Source organism: Equus quagga, chromosome 17 (genome assembly GCF_021613505.1).
Source record: "Equus quagga isolate Etosha38 chromosome 17, UCLA_HA_Equagga_1.0, whole genome shotgun sequence".
NCBI lineage: Eukaryota > Metazoa > Chordata > Mammalia > Perissodactyla > Equidae > Equus > Equus quagga.
This window is the reverse complement of record NC_060283.1, coordinates 40,195,504-40,216,337: the sequence shown is the minus strand read 5'-3', so window position 1 is coordinate 40,216,337 and position 20,834 is coordinate 40,195,504. Positions and strand designations below refer to the sequence as shown.

At 39.6% G+C, this 20,834-nt stretch overlaps 1 protein-coding gene across 2 annotated transcripts in view; it reads right to left on the bottom strand.

The window, feature by feature from the left end:
* The window catches only part of PDE6D (phosphodiesterase 6D), a 46,314-nt gene extending 25,605 nt beyond the window's left edge, over window positions 1-20,709 (bottom strand). Inside the window, exon 1 of one of the 2 annotated variants that reach the window (XR_006885921.1) lies at window positions 20,467-20,709. Coding sequence is in view for 1 of the 2 variants with exons in the window: in XM_046644994.1 (XP_046500950.1) it covers window positions 20,467-20,516 (50 nt within the window). In the remaining variant the exon portion in view is untranslated. The remainder of the gene's footprint in view (window positions 1-20,466) is intronic. The other variant, XM_046644994.1, reaches the window with a different exon arrangement.
* Window positions 20,710-20,834: the final 125 nt, after the last annotated feature.

Genomic DNA, 20,834 nt, shown 5'->3' with positions numbered 1-20,834 from the left:
TCCAGAATATATAAAGAACTCTTACAACTCCATTATAAGACAAATAACCTAATTAAAAAATGGGCAAGAATCTGAACAGACGTTTCTCCAAAGAAGATACACAAATGGCCAATAAGCATGTGAAAAGATGCTCAATATCATTAGTCATCAAGAAATACAAATTAAAGCCACAACGAGGTATCACTTTATACCCTCTAGAATGGCTATTACCAAAAAGACATAATAAGTGTTGATGAGGAGGTATAGAAATTAGAACTCCCATACACTGCTGTTGGAAATGTAAAATGGTGCAGCCACTTTGGAAAAGAGTCTGGCAGTTCCTCAAAAGGTTAAACATAGAGTCACCATATGGCCCAGCTATTCTACTGCTAGGTATATGCCCAAGAGAAATGAAAACATATGTTCACACAAAAACTTATGCATGAATGTTCATAGCAGCATTATTCATAATAGCCAAAAAAGTGGAAATAGCCCAAATGTTCATCAACTCATGAATGGATAAATAAAAACTGGCATATCCACACGATGGACTATTATTTGGCCATAAAAAGGAATTAAGTTCTGATGCATGCTACAACACAGATGAACCCTGAAAACATTATCTTAAGTGAAAGGCATCAGTCACAAAAGACCACATAACATACTCTATGATTCCATTTATATGAAATATCAAGACTAGGCAAATCTATAGAGACAGAAAGTAGATTAATGGTTTCCTAGGGCTGGGGTGGAAGGGTAGGGGAAATAGAGAATGATTACTGATGGGTACAGGGCTTCTTTTTGGGGTGATGAAATGTCCTAAAAGTGATTGTGCTGATGGTTGCACAACATTGTGAATACACCAATAACCATTGAATAGTATATTTTAAATGGGTGAATTGTATGTTATGGTGAATTATATCCCAATAAAGCTGTTTGTTTTGCTGAGGAAGATTAGCCCTGAGCTAACATCTGTGCCAATCTTCCTCTTTTTTGCTGAGGAAGATTAGCTCTGAGCTAACATCTGTTGTCATTCTTCATCTTTTTCACTGAGGAAGATTCACCTGAGCTAACATCTGTTGCCATCTTCCTCTACTTTGCATGTGAGCCACTGCCATAGCATGGACACTGACAGACGAGTGGTGTAGGTCTGCACCTGGGAACAAACCTCAGGCTGCCAAAGCAGAGTGCACCAAACTCAACCACTAGGCAACGGGGGCTGGCCCATGTTTTTATATATATATATATATAACAATTATACAGATATCAAGAACAGGCCTTCAAAATGAACAAAAGGGTCACAAAATGTTTCAAAAGCAAAAATCCAGAAAAGAATCAGAGACACTTGGTAATCATGTGAAAAAGGGGTCTGTAGGAATGGAAAGGATCCAGCACAAAGATGAAATATTTTTTTCGTCTGGATCTATTCTGAAAAACAAACATATGAAAAACAAAGTCACATTATAAGTCAATTACATCTCAATAAAACTTGGAAAAAATAACACTAAGGAGAATCTAGCACAACCTGTTCCATCTTTGTTTGCAGTCTTAGTGTGTAAATAATAAAAAAAAAAAAGAGTCTGGTCTGCACATGACCTCTGCATTTATATGAAAAGCTCAATACTAGTTATTTCTCAGGCCCAAATAAACCTTCCACCCTCATGTTTTCTAAACCATTGCTCTAATAATAACAAAAAATACAGAACTGGGCTATCAACCCCACTAAGGCCATCAGTGAAAATCCATCATTCATTTGCACAGCACCTTAAGTTTATAAATCACTTTTGCACACATTATCTCAGCTGACCCTCTTGAAGCAGGTATTATCCCCATTTAAAGATGAAGAAACCGCCTCAGAGACATTAGCAGACTTACTTAAAGCCTCACAGCTGGTGAGATGGAACAGAACCTAGATCTTTCTTCTACTAAGCCACTTTTTAAGCTTACAAAGAAATGGCTCTTTTGCATAGAATATTCCTTTATTTTATTACAATTTTTTCTTGATGAATGTTCTCTTATATATAGTGTTTGGAACTCATTTAAAATAGTCATTTGGTACATACTGAAACACAGTTTAATATACAATATATATTTTACACTAATCTCAATCATATATTTCAATTTTTAAAAATCAAAAAACTATTACTCAGGATAAACAGATTCCAAGCTGACTACTACAAATAGTTTTTGACTAAGGGTTAAGAAGTCAAAACAATGCTTCAGAGCAATAGCTTTGCTAGGTATCCCAAAATCAAACATGTGTCTCATCCGTTTAATTTCCCTAATACATTAACACCAGTGGTCAGAGCAATATTCTTTCCTTAATTTGAATTATCATATCTTATTTAAGAGTTAAGGCATTATGATAACAGACAGTACAGTATAGACACATCCTCTAAAACACAGTATCATTCTGAACATAAACAAATGTGGTCTAAAAATCGAATCCCCAAATTGTGCTATAATTTTAGATAAAAGTCTTCATAATTATTTTCCCTCCAGAAGGTCCAGAAGTCATCTGCTTTACAGTTGTTAAACACTGGTGTTAAGTAACAATCAACTTACAATTGGTTAAAAAATATCACGTTAACCCAGATTTGAATATGACCAAAGGGTTTTGGATTATAACAAGGCTAAATTGGACATTTCAGTCGTCCAGCATTTACCGAACATTTGTGAGTCTTAGGCTCAGGGCTAGGATAGACTATGATTAATAAGACATGATTCCCATAGTTCTCCTCCACGTAGGGAAAACACCAGGTAAAAGAATAATTACAACACAATGTGAGAAGGACAATCTATAAATGGAGGCTTGTACAAAGTACCATCTTTGGCTTGCTTGTGATCAGGTCTCACGAGATAAGATAAGTATCAGTGTCTAGAACATGCCTCCAGAGCTGAATATCCACTCACTAACCTGTATCACCTTTCAATACCATGCCGCACCCAGAGGTCTCATCTCTTCCTGATTTGCATATGCAGACAAGATAGCCAAGGTCGATAGCGCTACCATCTCAGGTTAAGGCACAAACTCAGATCAAACTCCACCCTGTCATGACCTTAGTCAATAGGAACAGCTCCTGAAGTCTTTAGGTTGTGAAGTGCCTTGGAATGCTTCTCCTGAGAAGAAACGCTAAGTTTAAAAGCTCTTTTAGTCAGAACTTCAATTCTGTGAGTAAAATACCAAGGCTACTTCTCTGAAACTAAAAACCACCCATTTCTGAAACTTTTATATACAAGTTCTGGTAGAGAAAAGGTTAAACGAGGTAAAAAGTTGAGAAACAGAGCTGTTCTCCTGCAGAGTAACCTACTGTGCGTCTTTAGAGAGGTTCTCCAACTCCAAAACATGTCTCCCTTCTCCTGATTGTAAAGAAACCATTAGTAAAATTATTCTTTTTCCATACAATGCAACTGGACCAGGTCAAGAACAGAACAATTTTATAGGCGAATCATTTTTTTTGAAGTTGTAGGACTGGTATTTACTCCCAAGGTTTGGGAAAGAGGATTACTTGACTTTCTTTGATTACAACAGAGCTTGGCCAACCACACACCACTGAGGTTTTCAAGATGTTGCTCTAAGGATTTTCCAGCTTTCCATATCATAATGTACGTATTAATGCAGAGGAAACTCAAAATGTAAGAGATATTAGTTGTCCTGAAGCACAATTCCAACCAAACCAAAAGGATTTGAAGAGGAAGTTTAGAAAGATAATTCCCTCCACCAGGACACATAGGTTGCAATCCAAACGTGGTAAGGAATTCCCTGGGGTGCAGCCTCTTCCAGGACGGTAAAGGCAACTCCTATGTGTTTAAGAGCTCAAAAAAATGCTGGCACTCAACTGATGACAGTTGCAAAAGCCTCTGGGAAGGTCTGCTCTGACCTCACTCACTGCAGTTTCAGCAGCTCCATTTAAACACCTCCCCTTCCGTGGACAAGGAAAGCTTCCGAACACGAAAGGTGTCCAGGAGTCAAACAGTCGGTCTCTCAAAGACCCCAGTCAGTATGCAAACGTAATTTTTAAGGTAAAAATCCAGTCATCTTGGGTAAGGATTCACTTTAAACAATAAAAAGGCCTATGTAAGTGATATTTAATGGTAGGAGAAAATATTTCTAATATACTGATAGGTGAAAAAGGATAAAAATTTTTAAAATTTAAAAAGCAGTTTACAAAGCATGGATGATGTGACCACATTTATTAAAAAGTATATATACACATATGAAGATTCTTTACCAAAAGAATTCATGGCTATTATAGAAAGATTGGAAAAATAGAGGACAAAAAACAACAAATAGTTGTAATCCATAATTACCATTTAATATTTTGGTGTATATATTTCCAATTTTTTCTATGCATATATACTTCCTCTCTCATTAAATGGAATTGTAAAAAATATAGTGTTTTTAGTCATTAGTCTTGCATTGATTAGAATACACATGATATTCTAAGAAATAGGACAAATTAAAGATTTATGTGCAACAGTGGTTCTCAGCCTTGGCTGCATATTAGCATCACCTAGGGAGTGTTTAAAACTCCCAATGCCTGGACCACCCCTCAGACCAATTACACCAGAATCTCCAGATAGAACCCAAGCATCAGGATTTTTCAAAGTTTCCCAGGTGATTCCACTGAACAGCAGAGCTGAGAACCATTACTTGACAGAGTTTTCCCCGTTTTGAGCAAAACATAATTTACAGCAATGCTTTCTTCAACTTTCATGTGCATACAAATCACCCAGGGATCTTGTTAAAATATAGATTCGGGTTCAGTAGGTCTGGGGTAGGACCCGAGATTCTGCATTTCTAACCAGTTCCTGGGTGATGCCAAGGCTACGGTCTTGGGGACCATACTTTGAGTATCTTTAGGGTTCTGGGAATGAAAACTTTTAAAGAACAGAAAGAAAAAATTATAGCCACTGAAGCCCATGTTCTATACCACCAATCAGAGATAGGGTGTCTACAGTGGATGAACAAAGAACTGATACTGGGAGTTAAAAGTTATTTCTAGGAAATAAGATTTTAGGGAACTGAAAGTCTGGAACAACACATTTTTCAGGGGAAAAATAGTCATTAGAGCTTATATATGTTGTGTGCATAAAGAAGGGCAAGCTAGCATGGGGGAGAAGAGAGGTGGGCAGTGAGAGAAAAAGATCAAATGTCTAAAAATTGTTAAGGAAGAAAAGAAACCCTTGGCTGCAGTACTGGAAAGGGATAGAGAAACACCGAAAGGGGATCTGAAGAATTCATTTCTCTGCCAAAACCATGTTTGAGAACCAGCACAGCTAATAAACTGAAGTTGGTGTAGATTAATAACCATCTTCCATCAACTCCCCGCTGGGGACTTAAGAAGAGACCCCAGGAGTCTAAGTCTCCCCTGGCAGTGCTTTAGGAACCAACAACAAACAGTGAACTGTATGCCCAAATGCTTCCCTTTGTGCGCAGAAAGAACGTCAAGAAGCTCAAGCTTGGGTTCCCTTTGTAGCTTCTTGACAATAGCCTTCTTCAAATTTCTAAACTTCACTAGAGCTGTAACAAAAAAGAGAAGGGAAAAACATTTTTTTCCTGAGGGCTTTTCCATAGAAGTTGGAAACGTTTAGTATATTTTTTAGAATGATAAACTCAATATTTAATATAAAAATATTTCTAAGTACTACCAGATCGTTATTCCTCCAAAATAATTTCTAAAGACAGTAAAATAGGAAAACTTTCAAATAAAATTATCTGGAGCAATTATATGAATCAGCTGGCACACTTTATCTGACATTCCTTATCAAATGGGCCATATCTAAGTAAATTTCTTTTTTTTAAAAAGATTTTATTTTTCCTTTTTCTCCCAAAGCCCCCCAGTACCTAGTTGTGTACTTTTAGTTGTGGGTCCTTCTAGTAGTGGCATGTGGGATGCTGCCTCAGCATGGCCTGATGAGTGGCGCCATGTCCGCGCCCAGGATTCAAACTGGTAAAACCCTGGGCTGCCGAAGCAGAGCGCGCGAACTTAACCATTTGGCCATGGGGCCAGCCCCAGTAAATTTCTGTATAAATGAACAGAAAAAACTTAAAGGGAAGATTTTACCAAGAAATGGGAAGAATTCTGTCGTCAGATGATTCATGTTACACATCTCTCAGGTGTAAGAATCTTTGGCAGAAACATACGCAATCATAACAGCACCACTGATCTTTACATCCAGCACCTCTTTACTGCATAATGACGATGGCTAACGTGTACTGAGTGCCAGATAATGAGCTAACTGCTTTATCTATATCTAAATTAATCCTCACAAGCCTATGAAATAGACATTATTATTAGAGCCCTTACATGGATGAGGAATCTCTGGTTTAGGGATGGCAAGTACCTTGCTTAGGAAGCCAATTAAGCGGTAAAGTTGGTTTTTGACTGCCTGATTTCAACATCCAGGCTCTTAACATTTATATGATATGATCAGCTATCCTACACACCCAGTTTGTACCAGGGAGAGGCTATCCTCAAGACTAGGGGATAGATGAATGAGTCATGATTCCTAAGCTCAGGGTACAGGACAAGCAATCCTTCCAAGACATGAGGCTAGAAAGGCACCTCCAAATACTGCAGGACATAGGATGCCTTTGGTGTCATGGAACACCGGTTCAGATTATGATGCTAGTGTGTTCCACAGGTTAGAACTCACTCACTTTGGGGGTCCCTGATTCTTTTCTTTTTTTTTTAAATTAGCACTATTACTATTACTTTTTAAAGATTTTATTTTGCCTTCTTCTCCCCAAAGCCCCCTGGTACACAGTTGTATATTTTTAGTTGTGGGTCCTTCTAGTTGGGGCATGGGGATGCTGCCTCAGCACGGCTTGATGAGCGGTGCCATGTCCGCCTCCAGGATCCGAACTGGGGAAACCCTGGGCTGCCGAAGCAGAGTGCGTGAACTTAACCACTCAGCCACGGGGCCGGCCCCCTAATTCTTGATCTTTTATATATCCTTGATGTGTGATAGACATACTTACAAAGAGGACGTGTTGCGTGACTAGAGAAACTATTTTCTAGCTTAGGCAAACTTTCCAGAAATTACTGAATCACATCAAAATAGATAAAATCGAGAAAGGATTTGAAGAGGAAGTTTAGAAAAATAATTCCCTCCAATAGGACACATAGGTTGCAATCCAAACATGGTTAAGAATTCCCTGGTGTGCAGCATCTTCTGGGATGGTCAAGTCAAGTCCTATGACCACGTCCGGGTAGCAGATCTAGTACTAGTTGAGGCGTTGGTCTCTTCCACCTTTAAATGACAAGGGATGTGGCCAGACAATCCAGTCCAGTCAGGATTAGGAGAATAGACGCAGTCTGAGGTTCGGGTGTCTCTTCTGAGTTTCTATAAAATCTCCAAAGGCTAAAGGAAACCCCATTCATTGCATTAGCCTAACAATGCCTGTAAGGGTGGATAATTCTTAATCTATGGTTTATTATCAATGCAGACAGATAAAGCCCTCACTCTTGCCTTTTTCAGAGCTAGCTTCCTAACAGTCTTGTTTAACTTGATAATTGCAGACAGTATAAGGCCAGGGAAAAGGTGAACAATATTTCCCGGTTTCTCTGGCATCTGGTACATTCATCGCTTAAACCTAGTCCTCAAAGACAGAGGAGGCAGGGTAAAAGAATTAACATCTGAGTACCTACATTCAATACACATGCCAAGTGCTGTACTAAGAGCCCCTCTCTTTTTTATTTTTGAGTCCTAATACTGGCGCCCACATGAAATAGCGGTGTTCTCAGAAGTGAAATACATTTCTCAGGAGCTCATAGCTAGTAAATTACATAGCATTCAGACAGAGTTTGTCCAACCTACATACTCTTGGAAAGAGAGTGGCTTCAGTCATCTGCAGGGTCCTGGGTATCTTTGCAGCCCTCCAGAGCTACAAGAGCTGAGGGAACTGAAGAGAGGGAGAGCAAGGCAGGCAGACCCCCAAATATACCATGGAAATGGTCCTTTTGCCCTTCTGAACAATGTTCTCTTGGGATATGCTTAGTAGAGAATGAGATGATGTATTGAGTTACTGATGCTGTACTGATCCATGATGGAAACAAAATTCTATTTATGGTAATAAAACTTCTATATTATAAGTTGCATTCAAATATTATTTAGTTTAAATATTTCAAAATAATGTTCTCCTTCAAATGCAGCTATGTGTTTGAAAGTTGAAAAGCAGAACTCCTGTTTTCCTATCCCCTGAATGATTCTGTGAATTCCTCTCATTTGAAGGGGATTCAAGACCTTACAATTTGCTTTTAAGAACTGAAAATCTGCAGTGTTGTAAGCAATCTGAAATTATCTTAATTGACATGGAAGCCTTATTTGTTTGTTACAAAGTTTTTGATAAGAAGACTTATTACCCTATTCAGCTAATCTTCTGAGAAGACACAGAAGGAAACAAAATCTCAGGCCAGGAGAGCATTTGGCAGTATGGTCCTTATCACGACATGGAGAAACACTTTGATTCAAACAGCGGGGTTAGTATTTGAAATCAATCCTAGCCAACTGTACATTTGCTCATAAGAGCTAGTTCAGATAAGCAGGTTGATATCTTTCTGCCAACATTTAAGTAAGTTTTACAAATACAGCAAGATCAAAACTAGTATTTCTCAGAAATTCACACAAGTGATTTACTAATATATATTTGCCTCACTAGAGAGCCAAAGGAACGATGTTCAGAGAGAGTGACGTGAAAAAGTTTGTCTTACATGGAGGGTAACATTATTGTAGTGCAATTTACTTTCTCACTTAATTATTTCCTCCCAATTCTCCAAAGACAGCTGCTACTATCATTTCTTCCTTCCTACTACTATAATCATGCTAACCATCTAATTCACATATTTTTTCCCCAAATATGCACTGAAGTTCTACTGTGTATCAGGCACAAGTTGTACTGGGGTTACTCAAAATGTGTCCACAGAATGGCGCTGGTTTGTGAATCCATTTTTTACCAGTCTGTGACAAGATAAACATTCCAATTTTTTAATAGCAGTTTAGCAGAGTAATCTGTTTGTTGATTCTAATAATAAATTTTTTTCACTTTTATTTTATATGTCATTTGTCTAATAATTCGTTTTTATTTATTTTATAAAAACATTGGTCTGAAAAATTAGAAGTAAAGACCTGGTTCTTTACCAGTGATAGTTGAAGAAGCGCAGTTCTAGAGAAAGACAAGCTCTCTGCTTTGGACTCCGTCTCAGTTTAATCCTATGTGTGTGTCCAATAAAAAAAGTCCTTCCATCCTCAGACATACACATTTCCAAGGAACATATAAAGTTCAGGTTTTGTAAAGAGGTTTGGGGAATACTGACTTTTTTAAAAAAAGGGTTGTAAGTTAAAAAAAGCAATAGAGAAGGGTGAGATAGGAAGGTAGTGTCAAGTAGAAAGGACAATTTGATAAAGAACAGGAAATCAACAGGCAGTAGGAAGGTTGAAGAAATCAACCAGGAGGCAGCAGGTATAATAAACTGCTATAAGCCTGGGGTGAAGAAGTCAAGAAGGCAACTACTGGAGGGAGGAAGACACTGAGTCTAGTGTCTGCATCCATTCCACTCTCCAGGGTCACCTCCTACGCCAGCCCCTAGATGCACACTATCCTCCGGCCGTGCCTAGCTGCTGCACTTCCCAGACATTATATGCCTGTGCTTCAGTGCCTTAGCACAGCCGCTCCACTCTGCCTAGAATGTGCATCCCCCCCCCCCAGTACTCTCCTTAAAGACCTAGTGCTGTCAACCTCCCCTCTAAGCGTGGCCCCTGATACACCCGAGGCAAAGCTATTGGATCCCTCCTCAGTGCTCTTGTACACTTGTTTACACCTGCATCACAGAATGTACTGTGCATATAAGCTTACAAGTCAGCTTCCATTGGCACTATATTATTTGCCCTTCTCTTCTCAGTGCTCAGCACACAATCGATACTCAAATATGTGCTGAACTGCACTGAGCATGACAGCAAGTCAGAGGGATTATTAGAATTTTCTTTCAGGCTGAGCAACTAGAAAGCAAGGCTCATTGAAGAGCGTCTAGGAACCAAAGCAGGAGAGCTACGCATTCAGGGTTCAGCGGGCCATGGAAAGGGCAATTTAGAGCTGGAGCTCAGCAAAAAACAAAAAGCAAACAAACCAAAAAAAACCTCCATTCTCCCTAAGGAGAACGGCTCAGTCAGTCAGCGAAATTGCAGGGGAAAACATAGTAGAATTTAAAAGCCCATCCTGCATAAGTTGAATTCATGACTTGGCAGAGTACCTGTAAATTATATACGGACATGCAGCTCATTACCTGTAGTCTGAGGAATTTCAAGGTAAGTCAAATTTTCAGGCAAAATGGCTGACTAAGCACATAATGATGTATGCTAATATCTACCATGGCAGACCACAGCAACGGGAGGCAAAGCTTCAACACCAAGGTCACGGGCATGAGAAAAACCTCTCCCTTCTCATTCCTCTGGGGTGGAAGAGCTGCAGCGACCAGCAGGAAACAAAGGGAGTTTGTATTTAGTGGTATCCTGAGCATTTTCATCATAGCAAGGCCTTTCTTTGCTCTGCTTTCCTAGTTTTTGGTTGTGACTTTTTCTTTTTCTTCTTGTTCTCTGTCTTTTAACACTCTGCCTTTATGATCTCTCCCCTCTCAAACTCTCTCCTCCTTACTCACTTTCTGAACTCACTTCCTTCTTTTACTCCCACCTTCATTACTTCTTAAATATCACTTCTGTCAAAACCCTCCTTCTAGGCTTCTTCTGCACCAGCATTGGTTATACAGAGCATCTTGTCTTTTAGTACATCCTTAAGAACCAATTCCAATTCAGGGACATTTAAACATCTTACTCTGCCCAATAATTTCCCGGTGACTTTCCCTGTGGTATTTTTCCTATTTATGGGGAACATGGTGAGGAAATATAGATGGAGCCCTGAGAAACCAGGCTTCAGTATCCTTGAAACACAATATGCAGCAGTGTAATCAGTGGTGATATCCCTGTAAAATAATACTCTGGCGCTGGCAAAGCTACTGTGCTTGGAAAGCACACAATCCAAATTCAAACTGGCCTGGGAAACAGTGGAGGCAAGTAATTTAGTAATGAGAAAAAGATCGCTATTTGAAACATAACACAGTCTTCTAACTAGCAAAATCAAACAATGAAACAAACTTTTCTTTCTCTACTAAGTCTATTATTCCACTGGTATGTGCAGTTATGTGCCTGAAACCGGTCAGAAACGAGCTAAAATAGACATAGCCAAAGAGAGTCTTAAAGACTCCTTTTGCATTTTTATTTGCTTCCCAGAACCTCCTGATTGAAGAAGAGATAATACAAGGCCCTCTCCCAAGGGGACATTCCCAAAAGGATCAGCCACTGTTTCACATATGTTATTCGCACGCATAGAAATATTGCTTTGAATCCTATCAAAATCTACATTCAGAGATCCCTGAATTTAACCTAGTTTTAAAAAAAATGCTACAGTATTAAGAGGGAAATCAACTTCCTCAAGTTACAACCCTCTTACAAAAATAAAAGGTGGGGCCGCCTCTGTGGTTGAGAGGTTAAGTTCACGGACTCTGCTTCAGTAGCCTGGGGTTTGCAGATTCCGATGCTGGGCGAGGACCTAGGACTGCTCATCAAGCCATGCTGTGGTGGCATCCCACATGGAGGAAGTAGATTGACTTGCAACAAGGATGTACAACTATGTACTGGGGCTTTGGGGAGGAAAAAAAAAAGAGAGGAAGACTGGCAACAGATGTTAGCTCAGGGCCAATCTTCTAAAAAATTTTTAAAAAATAAAAAGCAAAGCCAAAGATGATTTGGCTTTCAAACGGGACATATGTGTCATATAGAGGGCTTTCTTTGCTATCACTCAACAGCCACCATTACTTCCCAGAAGTGTGAAAAAAGGCTTCAGATATCTAAGCTGGAGTAAAAAAGAATCACTTACACTCTGGCTTTATCAACACCCTGAAACACGAAACCTATAAATTTGCAAAATAGAAAGCAACCTGAACTTTAAAGTAAAGATAAACAAATAATTGTAACAATGCCATAGTAAACATAATGGCTCTGTAGAGCTATGGTTTTTAAAGTGAGTTGGCATATATTATTTCTTTCATGTTTCATAAGATCTCTGTAAGGCTGACAGAGAAAGCATTATCCTTGTTTTATAGATGTTAAGCAACTTGCACAAAGCTAGACGGCTTAAACAAGTGATTTCTATTCTTTAATAAAATCTCTCTACCTGCTCAAGCTACTCCCCTAATGTCTGCTTCTCTAGAACACCAGGTTTCTTGAAAGAGTAATATATTCTTGGTGACTTTATTTTCTCATCTATATTCCATTTTCTAATCTTGGCAGATTATAGTTAATTTGTTTCCTCAAATAGCCTCTCTTCTCAAAAAGATCACCTCTGATCTAAAACGTATCATGGGGCTCTCAGTAGTCTCAAATATTCGTTGAATGAATGAAATTTCCAGAAATTCCAAGGACGTGGTTTTTGATCCTCATTCTTCCTTATTCTTGACGCCAACTCCCCTCTGAAACACTCTCTTCCCTCATTTTTCATGTCATCACTTTCCTTACTGTTACTCTCCAGTATCTTAAAAATTAAACTGCTCAACACCTACTCATCTTTCAAGATAGTAGTGACCTGTCCACGAACCATCCGTTCCCAACAGAACTGTCACCCAGGCAGCAGTGCCACACATGGTATAGTTATGACTCCCCTACCATTTGCCCATCCACTCTCTCTCCACCATGTGAGGACACAGGGAGAAGGTGGCCATCTGCAAGCCAGGAACTGAGCTCTCACCAGGAACCAAATCAGCTGGCCCCTGGATCTTGGACTCCCCACCCTCCAGAACTGTTGAGAAATAAACGTCTGTTGTTCAAGCCACCCAGTCTAGGGTATTCTATTATAGCAGCTCTAGCAGACTAAGACTTTCTGGAAAATGTCCATTTTTTAGGTAACTCTGATTGTTAGGAAATTCTTCCTTAGCCCAGTCTGAACCTTGCCCTCTGTATCCAAGAGTTAAGGAAAAACAAAGAAGAATATAGGGGATATGACCACAATGGAAGAGAATAATTTTCAAGTGAACAAGAAATCGTGACTTAAACACTGAGGAAAAATTTTAAACTCAAAATCAGCGATACAGCAAAAAAATAAATTCTCCAGATGGGCATTATGGTTTACTGAAGAAAACAGCAGTTTATAGAAGGACAAGCCAAGGTTTAAATTAAGGTTCTGCATTTATCTGAGCGACATTCTCATCAATCCTTAATTCCACTTCTATAAAGTGGAGATAATAATGTACAGAATTGTTGCGATAATGTAATAATGTATCTAAGTGCTTTGAAAACCTGAAAAAGACTACAAGAATGTCGGATATTATTAGGCCACCCCTTTTATCCTGGTGGCTATATTTATAGTGTTATTTATATTAGAGTTATTTATGTTTAGTTCTCTAGACTTTATCTAAATTCAGAGGCAATAACTGCTCTGTGTGACTCTGAATCAGTGGATCCACAATGCATTAAACAAATTACTTCACCAATACTGAGTATCTAAGAAAAGAGTCGTCTGAAAAACAAAAAGAAAGTGATATCTTACTTTAATTACATCAAATCACAAAAAATGTTTTGCCTATTTTAGGTGTAACACATATCTTATTAGAAATATTTGCTGACAAGAATCCTAAGATTAACTAAGGAAGGTTGTGACCAAATCAAGAACTGCGGTGTTAGAAACTGGATTTGAGTCCTTCTGGAGATCACCTCCTCTAATGTCTTATCTGACGCATACGTAATTTCCCTCTGCAATACACTTGATGGACAACCATCTATCTGCTGCTTAAAATACTTTCTGGAAAATGTTTTTTTTTTTCCAGGTAACTCTAATTGTTAGAAATTGGGCTAAACTCTGTCCCCTGTAACTTCTACCCTTGAGTTTTGTACTCACTCTGATAGCCACACAGCACACATTTAATTCTTCCTCTTAAGAACAGTTTTTTAAACGTTGGAACACTCACATCCCTTGCTCAACTCTTTTCATCTTCAGTTCTGCAGTTATTGTATGTATGGCATGTTTCAAGCGCTTCTCCTCTAGACCAGCTCCACTTTGCCGTGCCCCAATTCACTGTAGACTAAATAATTCCTCATGTGTTCTTATAGTGGGATTATCACCTTCTTTGCTACAAACAGTGTGCTTCTTTAGTTCAATCCACTCAGATCTTTATGGATGGTGGACTGTAAGAAAATATATTTGCTTTTCCTTTCACCTTCAAAATTATCACCGGGTCAAAAGCAAGAAAAGAATGCTTCTCCTAAAATGTTGACAATTTGAGTTTTAAGCATTCAAGCAATGGTTTGAACAGTGAGATTACTAGACAAGATGGTCTTTAAAATACCCTCCTATGATGCTAAAGCTCAGGAACAAGGAGAGGTCCATATATTCAGAAGTCAAGTCCTCCTCTATCATGGAGAGTGCTGACAGTGAGGCCTGTGAGGCAAGAGTGAGGTCAATCCTAACAAGAACCTAGAGCTGCCAAACCTCAGCACCACTGCCAGCCCTCTGTCAAATACTGTGATGATACAACTGAATTTTCCATGAAAGTCTTACTGAGTTATGTTCCATTTCTCCAGAAGTTACTATCATGTTTCACTATAAACCACATACACAATCCTGGAAAGAAATTTAGAAGGTCTGAACAAGTCTGTAAGTATTTAATCATACTACAAATTCCTCCCAAAAATGTGAAAGCAGGAAAGCTGGTTTAAAAATCCTCAACAACACGGTCAATAGGACATTATATTTATTTAATCCATTCAGGATAACAATAACAATGTCTCAGAGTCTATGCATGAGGCTCTTGGAAAACAAACTGCCAATCACAGTCTACACGAAGTCCATCACTAGACAATTTGTGACCAACAGTGCTCACTGGCTGTATGGGTGGAATGCTTTGGTTGCTTTCCCAGAACTTTGGTGGACAGACAAAACTTATCATTTTAGAAAATCACAAACCTCAAACTCATTTTTAACATTTAGCCAAGGCATCTATTAGGCAATACTGACATTTAAGAGAAGTTCAACAGTCTACTACTCTTAATAAGAAAATCTAAGTGAATAGAAGATTTAAAGCCAACTATTTTTGACTGGAAGTCAAGTCAAAGATGAAGGTGCTATGAGAAAGAGGATATGGGGGATCCAGGAGCAAATTATGGGAGAGGAAAAGCAAGAACACAAGTGAGAGGTGCTTTCAGAAACCTTCTGAGCCAAATTAGTTCTTTTTTTTTTTTTGCTAACCTGCCATAAAGTGGAATGTGATTTGTTCCTAGAAAACAAGACAAACACTAAGTCTACATCAATGCTTATTAACTGAATATTCCTTCAAAGAGGCAAAATAGAAATATTATAGCTTTGCAGTAAGAAAAGAGAATAACAGCATGAAGGCATTGGTTACATCTCAGAAAAATAAGTGGCTTTAAATAATATTAACATTACTCTTATTAACAACTTTAATAATTATTAATAAAACAAATACTAACAGCAGTTAATGTTTGTTACTTATGATGTGCCAGGCACTGTACTAAGCATTTTACACGCAGTCTCATTTAGTCCTCATAACCACCCTCTGAGGAAATGATACAGACATGGAGATTCAGACTCTGAGTGCTCTGCCTAGGGTCACAGTGGAGGCAGGAAGCCTGAACCCACAGTCCACACTCTTAACCTCTGCTCTAGGCTCTACTGCAGTTACATGTAAATTCTAATAGCCACCAATGACTCTCCACAAAGGCTACACACACACACACACACACACACACACAGAGGAAATGAAGTGTACCTTTTCCCCAATAGCTACCAACATTGAACATTATCAATCTTTTTAATTTTTGTCAGTTAATTGGGGAAAAAAGAGTTAGTTTGTTGTTTTAATAAGGTTGACCATCTCTTAATTTGTGTTGGTCATTTGTGTTTTTCTTCTGTATCTTTCTTCCTTTGTCCATTTTGAGTTAAAATATTTACCTTATTGATTTGTGGGCAGTCATTTTTATTAACATCTGGAGTATAGATAAATAAATAAATGTGGACAATTAGCTGATCTTAAAAAAATTAAATCACTATTTCATACTAAAGCAAATTCTGGATGGATTAAAAATAATGAAATCATAAAAGCATAATTCTTTCTTATGGCAGTCTGTCATTTTTCATTGATATCAGTTTAATAAAGTTCTATATTTATGTTGAAGAAAAAGTAATTCGAATAGGCAGAACAGTGCATTACAGACTATACTAGAAAACTAGTATAAGAGGACTGTGACAAATCTATGTCACTGAAAGCAACTGAAAGTATCTTTGGAAATTATGAACATGGTAGATTTGTGAAGTGAAAAAAGCAAGTTACAAAATAATACATATGCTTCCATTTTATAAAAGCAAATACATTAAACATTAGCTATATTAAATATTAACAAACATCATTTCTGGGTGGCTGGAGTTTGTAGTAGAAAGATTAAATACTATTTAAAAAAAATCATTGCCTTTGAAGATACCTCTTCCAAACAGACATAAAGATGGTTAAGCTTCTGGAAAGAAGGGACTGTGACTCCTTCATTTTTGTATCCTTCAAGTGCACAGTGCCCTGTATAGAAGGCACCCAAGAGGGGCCAGCCTGGTGGTGCAGCAGTTAAGTTTGCACGCACTGCTTCGGTGGCCTGGGGGTGCACATACCCAGGTGCACCGCTTATCAAGGCATGCTGTGGCAGGCATTCCACATATAAAGTAGAGGAAGATGGGCACGGATGTTAGCTCAGGGCCAATCTTCCTCAGCAAAAAAAAAGAGGAGGATTGGCAGCAGATATTAGCTCAGGGCTAATCTTCCTCAAAAAAAAAAAGTCACTCAACAGACCTTTGTTGAATGAATGAAATGGGGACCATGGGATTCACAAACACAATATCTATATGAGCTACTTAAAATATTCAAATTCAAAAACTTTGAAGGAGAATCACATTTGTTTCCCAAGTAATATTTCATTCATAACTTTAATTTACGATTAGGAAATGTTATGTTTTTAACAAAGAAGAAAAAAAATGCAAGACAATGTGTATGAGCTGAAAGGGGATAGAATGGAGGTGATATGAGAAAGAAATCTTACAAATATTTCTTTTTTGAAATAACTTATGGGAAATACAAAAGCTTTTACTGAATTCTCTCAGACAAAAACTATCCCTGATTTATGAAGTATGTTACTCATACTTATTGAGTATCTATTATGGGCATATGGGCAAGGTTCTATGTGTATAAAAGGGATACAAATATTTATAAGGACCTTATAACATGACTTTAAACATATACACTCTATTCATGACATATCAATCCTACTGTTAACTATGCTAAATCATACCATAAAACAATAATAATTAAACCAATGTGTACAGGCACGGGAAGAGACAAATGGATCAATGAAACAGAAATATTCCAAAAATAAACTTATGTTTTATGTAAAGTATGTATACGACAAAGATAGCATTTCCAAACAGTGGGGAAAGGATGGACTAACTACTTAGTAAATAGTACTGGGACAAGTGGCTATCCAAACAGCAAAAGAAGTTGGATTTCTACCACATACCATATGTGTAAACACATTCCAGGAGGATTAGAGAGCTAAACATTAAAAAGAGAAGAAAACATAGGAGGATATTTAATTAATCTTGGGATAAGGAAGGTTTTCTTAAACAAGACACAAAATGCAGAAGCCACAGTGAAAATACTGATGAATTTGAAATGATAATGTAAAATTCCTTTTCGACAAAAAAAGAACACAAGCAATACACTGAGGGAAAATATTTGCAAGATACTTAACAGGCAAAGGATAGATATTAAAATAAAGAACACCTACGAAGCGATAAGAAAAATAAACAATTCAATAGTGAAGTGACTAAAAACAAAATTAACAAGAAGAAATGGTCAAAAAGAACATTTTGCAACTTCTCTTACAACAAGAATAATAAAGGTTAATACACAATGCTTACTAGGCATCAGGTGCTTTTCGAAATGCTTTAGATATCAACTCATTTAATTTTCACAACAACCCTATGAGACAGGTACTGTTTTTATCCCCATTTACAACCGAGGAAATTGAGGCAGAGGTTAAAGAAGTTGCTCAGGGACACACAACCAGGAAGGCAGGGCTGGGATTCCCACGCAGGCAGTAGAGCTCTACAGTCCAGTATAGCCCGTAACCACTATGCTATATTACCTCTCCTGCAATCTAGAGATCCAGGGAAATACAAAGTAAAACAAGACATCATTTGTTGTCCAAATTGGCAAAAATAAAAAAGATCGATATAGTCAATATGGAAACAGTATTGTCAACACTGTTGATAAGGGAATATAACAGTGCTTTCCTTTTGTAGTAAAAACTTCTTAAAACAGACACTCTGAGAGTTTACAAAAAGAATTTACCCAATAAAAGGTAGACAATAGGTAATTTCTTCCTAAAACATTAATTTTATTTTTTTCCTGAAGGTAGCAGCAAATCCTAGAACTCCCTTCCATTTCCGTCATAATCCTCAGATGCCAATAAAGGCTATCAGAGGATAAGCATTCCATCGCTCCCACGCTAACCTTTTATGTGGCAGCTTCCCCTGCGATTTAATCAGCTAAGGTTAAACTTTCACTGAAAGCCCGTTTCTTGATGCATTAACGTCATCACTGAATTGGTTCATTTACCTTCCCTTCTAGTGGGCTGACACAGGCTCTGCTTTCTATTCTTTCCCAGATTTGTCCCTTAGCCTCTTTCTCAACAGGTTCAAGAGCCAAAAGTGTGAAGCTCGAACTTTCCCTTTCTGCTTTGTTCAAAAGCCATTAAAAGGACCCCTTCTTGTTTTCAGCAACATGTTAATTCCAAGCAGACAAAAAACTTCTGAAATCTCTCCATTCTCCATAGTCTCCAGTTTACTGTCTATAGCATACATGCTAAGTAACAATACAAATTACTTAAGGGAAAAATAAAATCCATGTCACAGCTGTTGAAACACTTCAGCCATCCCTATCTACTTATAGGCACCATTATGAAGAGCAACACGGAAAGGTACAGGGAGCTATAAAAGAGCCTATCACGAAACTTCACTGCATAAAAGTACTGAAAGTATATCATGAATGGCAGTATGCAAAGGCAATAATGCTGTCCATTAAAAAAAAAATACACAGCAGGTCATCTTCCATTTGAAAAATCTCATTTGTACATCGAAACTTCTTGGAACTTTTTTGCCTTTTGTGTTCTAAAACTGACTGCCAACTTGGTGTCTTATTATGACAAAGCAATTAAAATGTGCAGGGGTGAAATGGCATTGTGAACACACACAGGCAGCTTGGAGAACAGCGCTTTACTAAACCTCCAGGGGAGGAGCCCTAAAGGGACGACTACATTTTCACTGAGAGAGGAATTTAAGAATGTTCCATATTGTACGCAGAGGATGTAAGAAGAGATTAAGGTCAGCAGGAAAATGTAAAATTGGAATGCACAAGATTGCATTTTTTTCATCCGCATCATATGGTTAGAGATTAACACTCCAATAAAACACAAAACTTCCTCACTACATTAAGAGGCTTGCACAAGAGGCACCACACAGGCCTAAGGCAATGATTTCTATATCCTATCGTGCCCCCAATGTAATCAAATAATTGCTGGACAGCTCCACCATGTCTACGCGTTAACCACACACGCGAGCACGCAAAGACCCCTTTGCCAAGAGTTCCAGGACAAGACCAAAACCCCTCAAGGCATCTCACGCAAAAGTTTGGGGTCCTCATTTTCTCTGGAAAGAAAACTGGAGGGAGAAGCAGCGACCGTCCAATGCCTCAAAAGGCCAAGAGAGTTCGATCTGGGACTTCCCTCTCCCCACCTTGCTCTGCTCCAGCCCTGGAAGGAGCCACAAGTGAGGAAGAGAAGTTGCAGAAACAAGACGGGGGTGGGGTGGGATGGGATGAGATGCGGGCACCCGAGAGAGTTTAACACAAGCATTTGCGTTTGTCCCACACAAGGTCACTCGCTCCAAGCCACTTTTCCCTGCTCCAGCGGAGGGCTTCCCGCCCAAGAGGCTGCTGGGCTTCAAAGCCAGCCCACCGCGCCCCCTCGGCCCTTCCCCGCGGGCCGCAGCCCCTTCCCGGCTTCTGCGTGCGGGCCGGAGCTCGGACCCACGCTGGCCTCCCTGCCACCCGTTTCCCACGCCCGGCGCCTCTCCCTGACCGATTCCGGGGCTCCGCCGCTTGCACCCCCGGCGCTCCCGTCAACGACCCCTTCATGCCTCAGGACGCCCCTTTCCCCGCCGTCAGAACCCGGTCCCGCCAGGGGCCCGGGACGCCGCTCCTTCCTTCTCCTCCGCCCGCCCTCTCCTCGGCACCCACCTGGCGCGGCCCCCGTCCCTGGCCCGTGTACTCCACGAGCGGCCACCTCCCAAGTCCTCCCGGCCCCGCCCCGCTCCCGGGCGGATACAGTTTGAAGCCCCTCAGGATCTCCCTGGCCCGCTCGTCCTTGGCTGACATGATGCGGCGGCCGCCGCCTGCGGCTCTCCCACGCTGGCCCGGAGGAGCCTCGTAAACGGTGCCCAGGAGTCGTGGATAGAGCTGCAACCCGGCCTGAAGACCTCGGGCGAGCAGCGGTAGCGGCCAGACCCGGACTGGCCTCTCTCTCCCCTCAGCTCCCGCTCCTGATCCCTTCTCCTTCCCTGTAGCCTCAGAGCGCCCGCCCTGAAGCCAATGGAAAGCCCGTCTTTGCGATTGGCATCCTGGCCAGCCAATAGAAACACTCAGCGGCTTCGAAGGGAGACGAGGAGCGTCAATGGGAAGGGCCCTCCCCTGGAA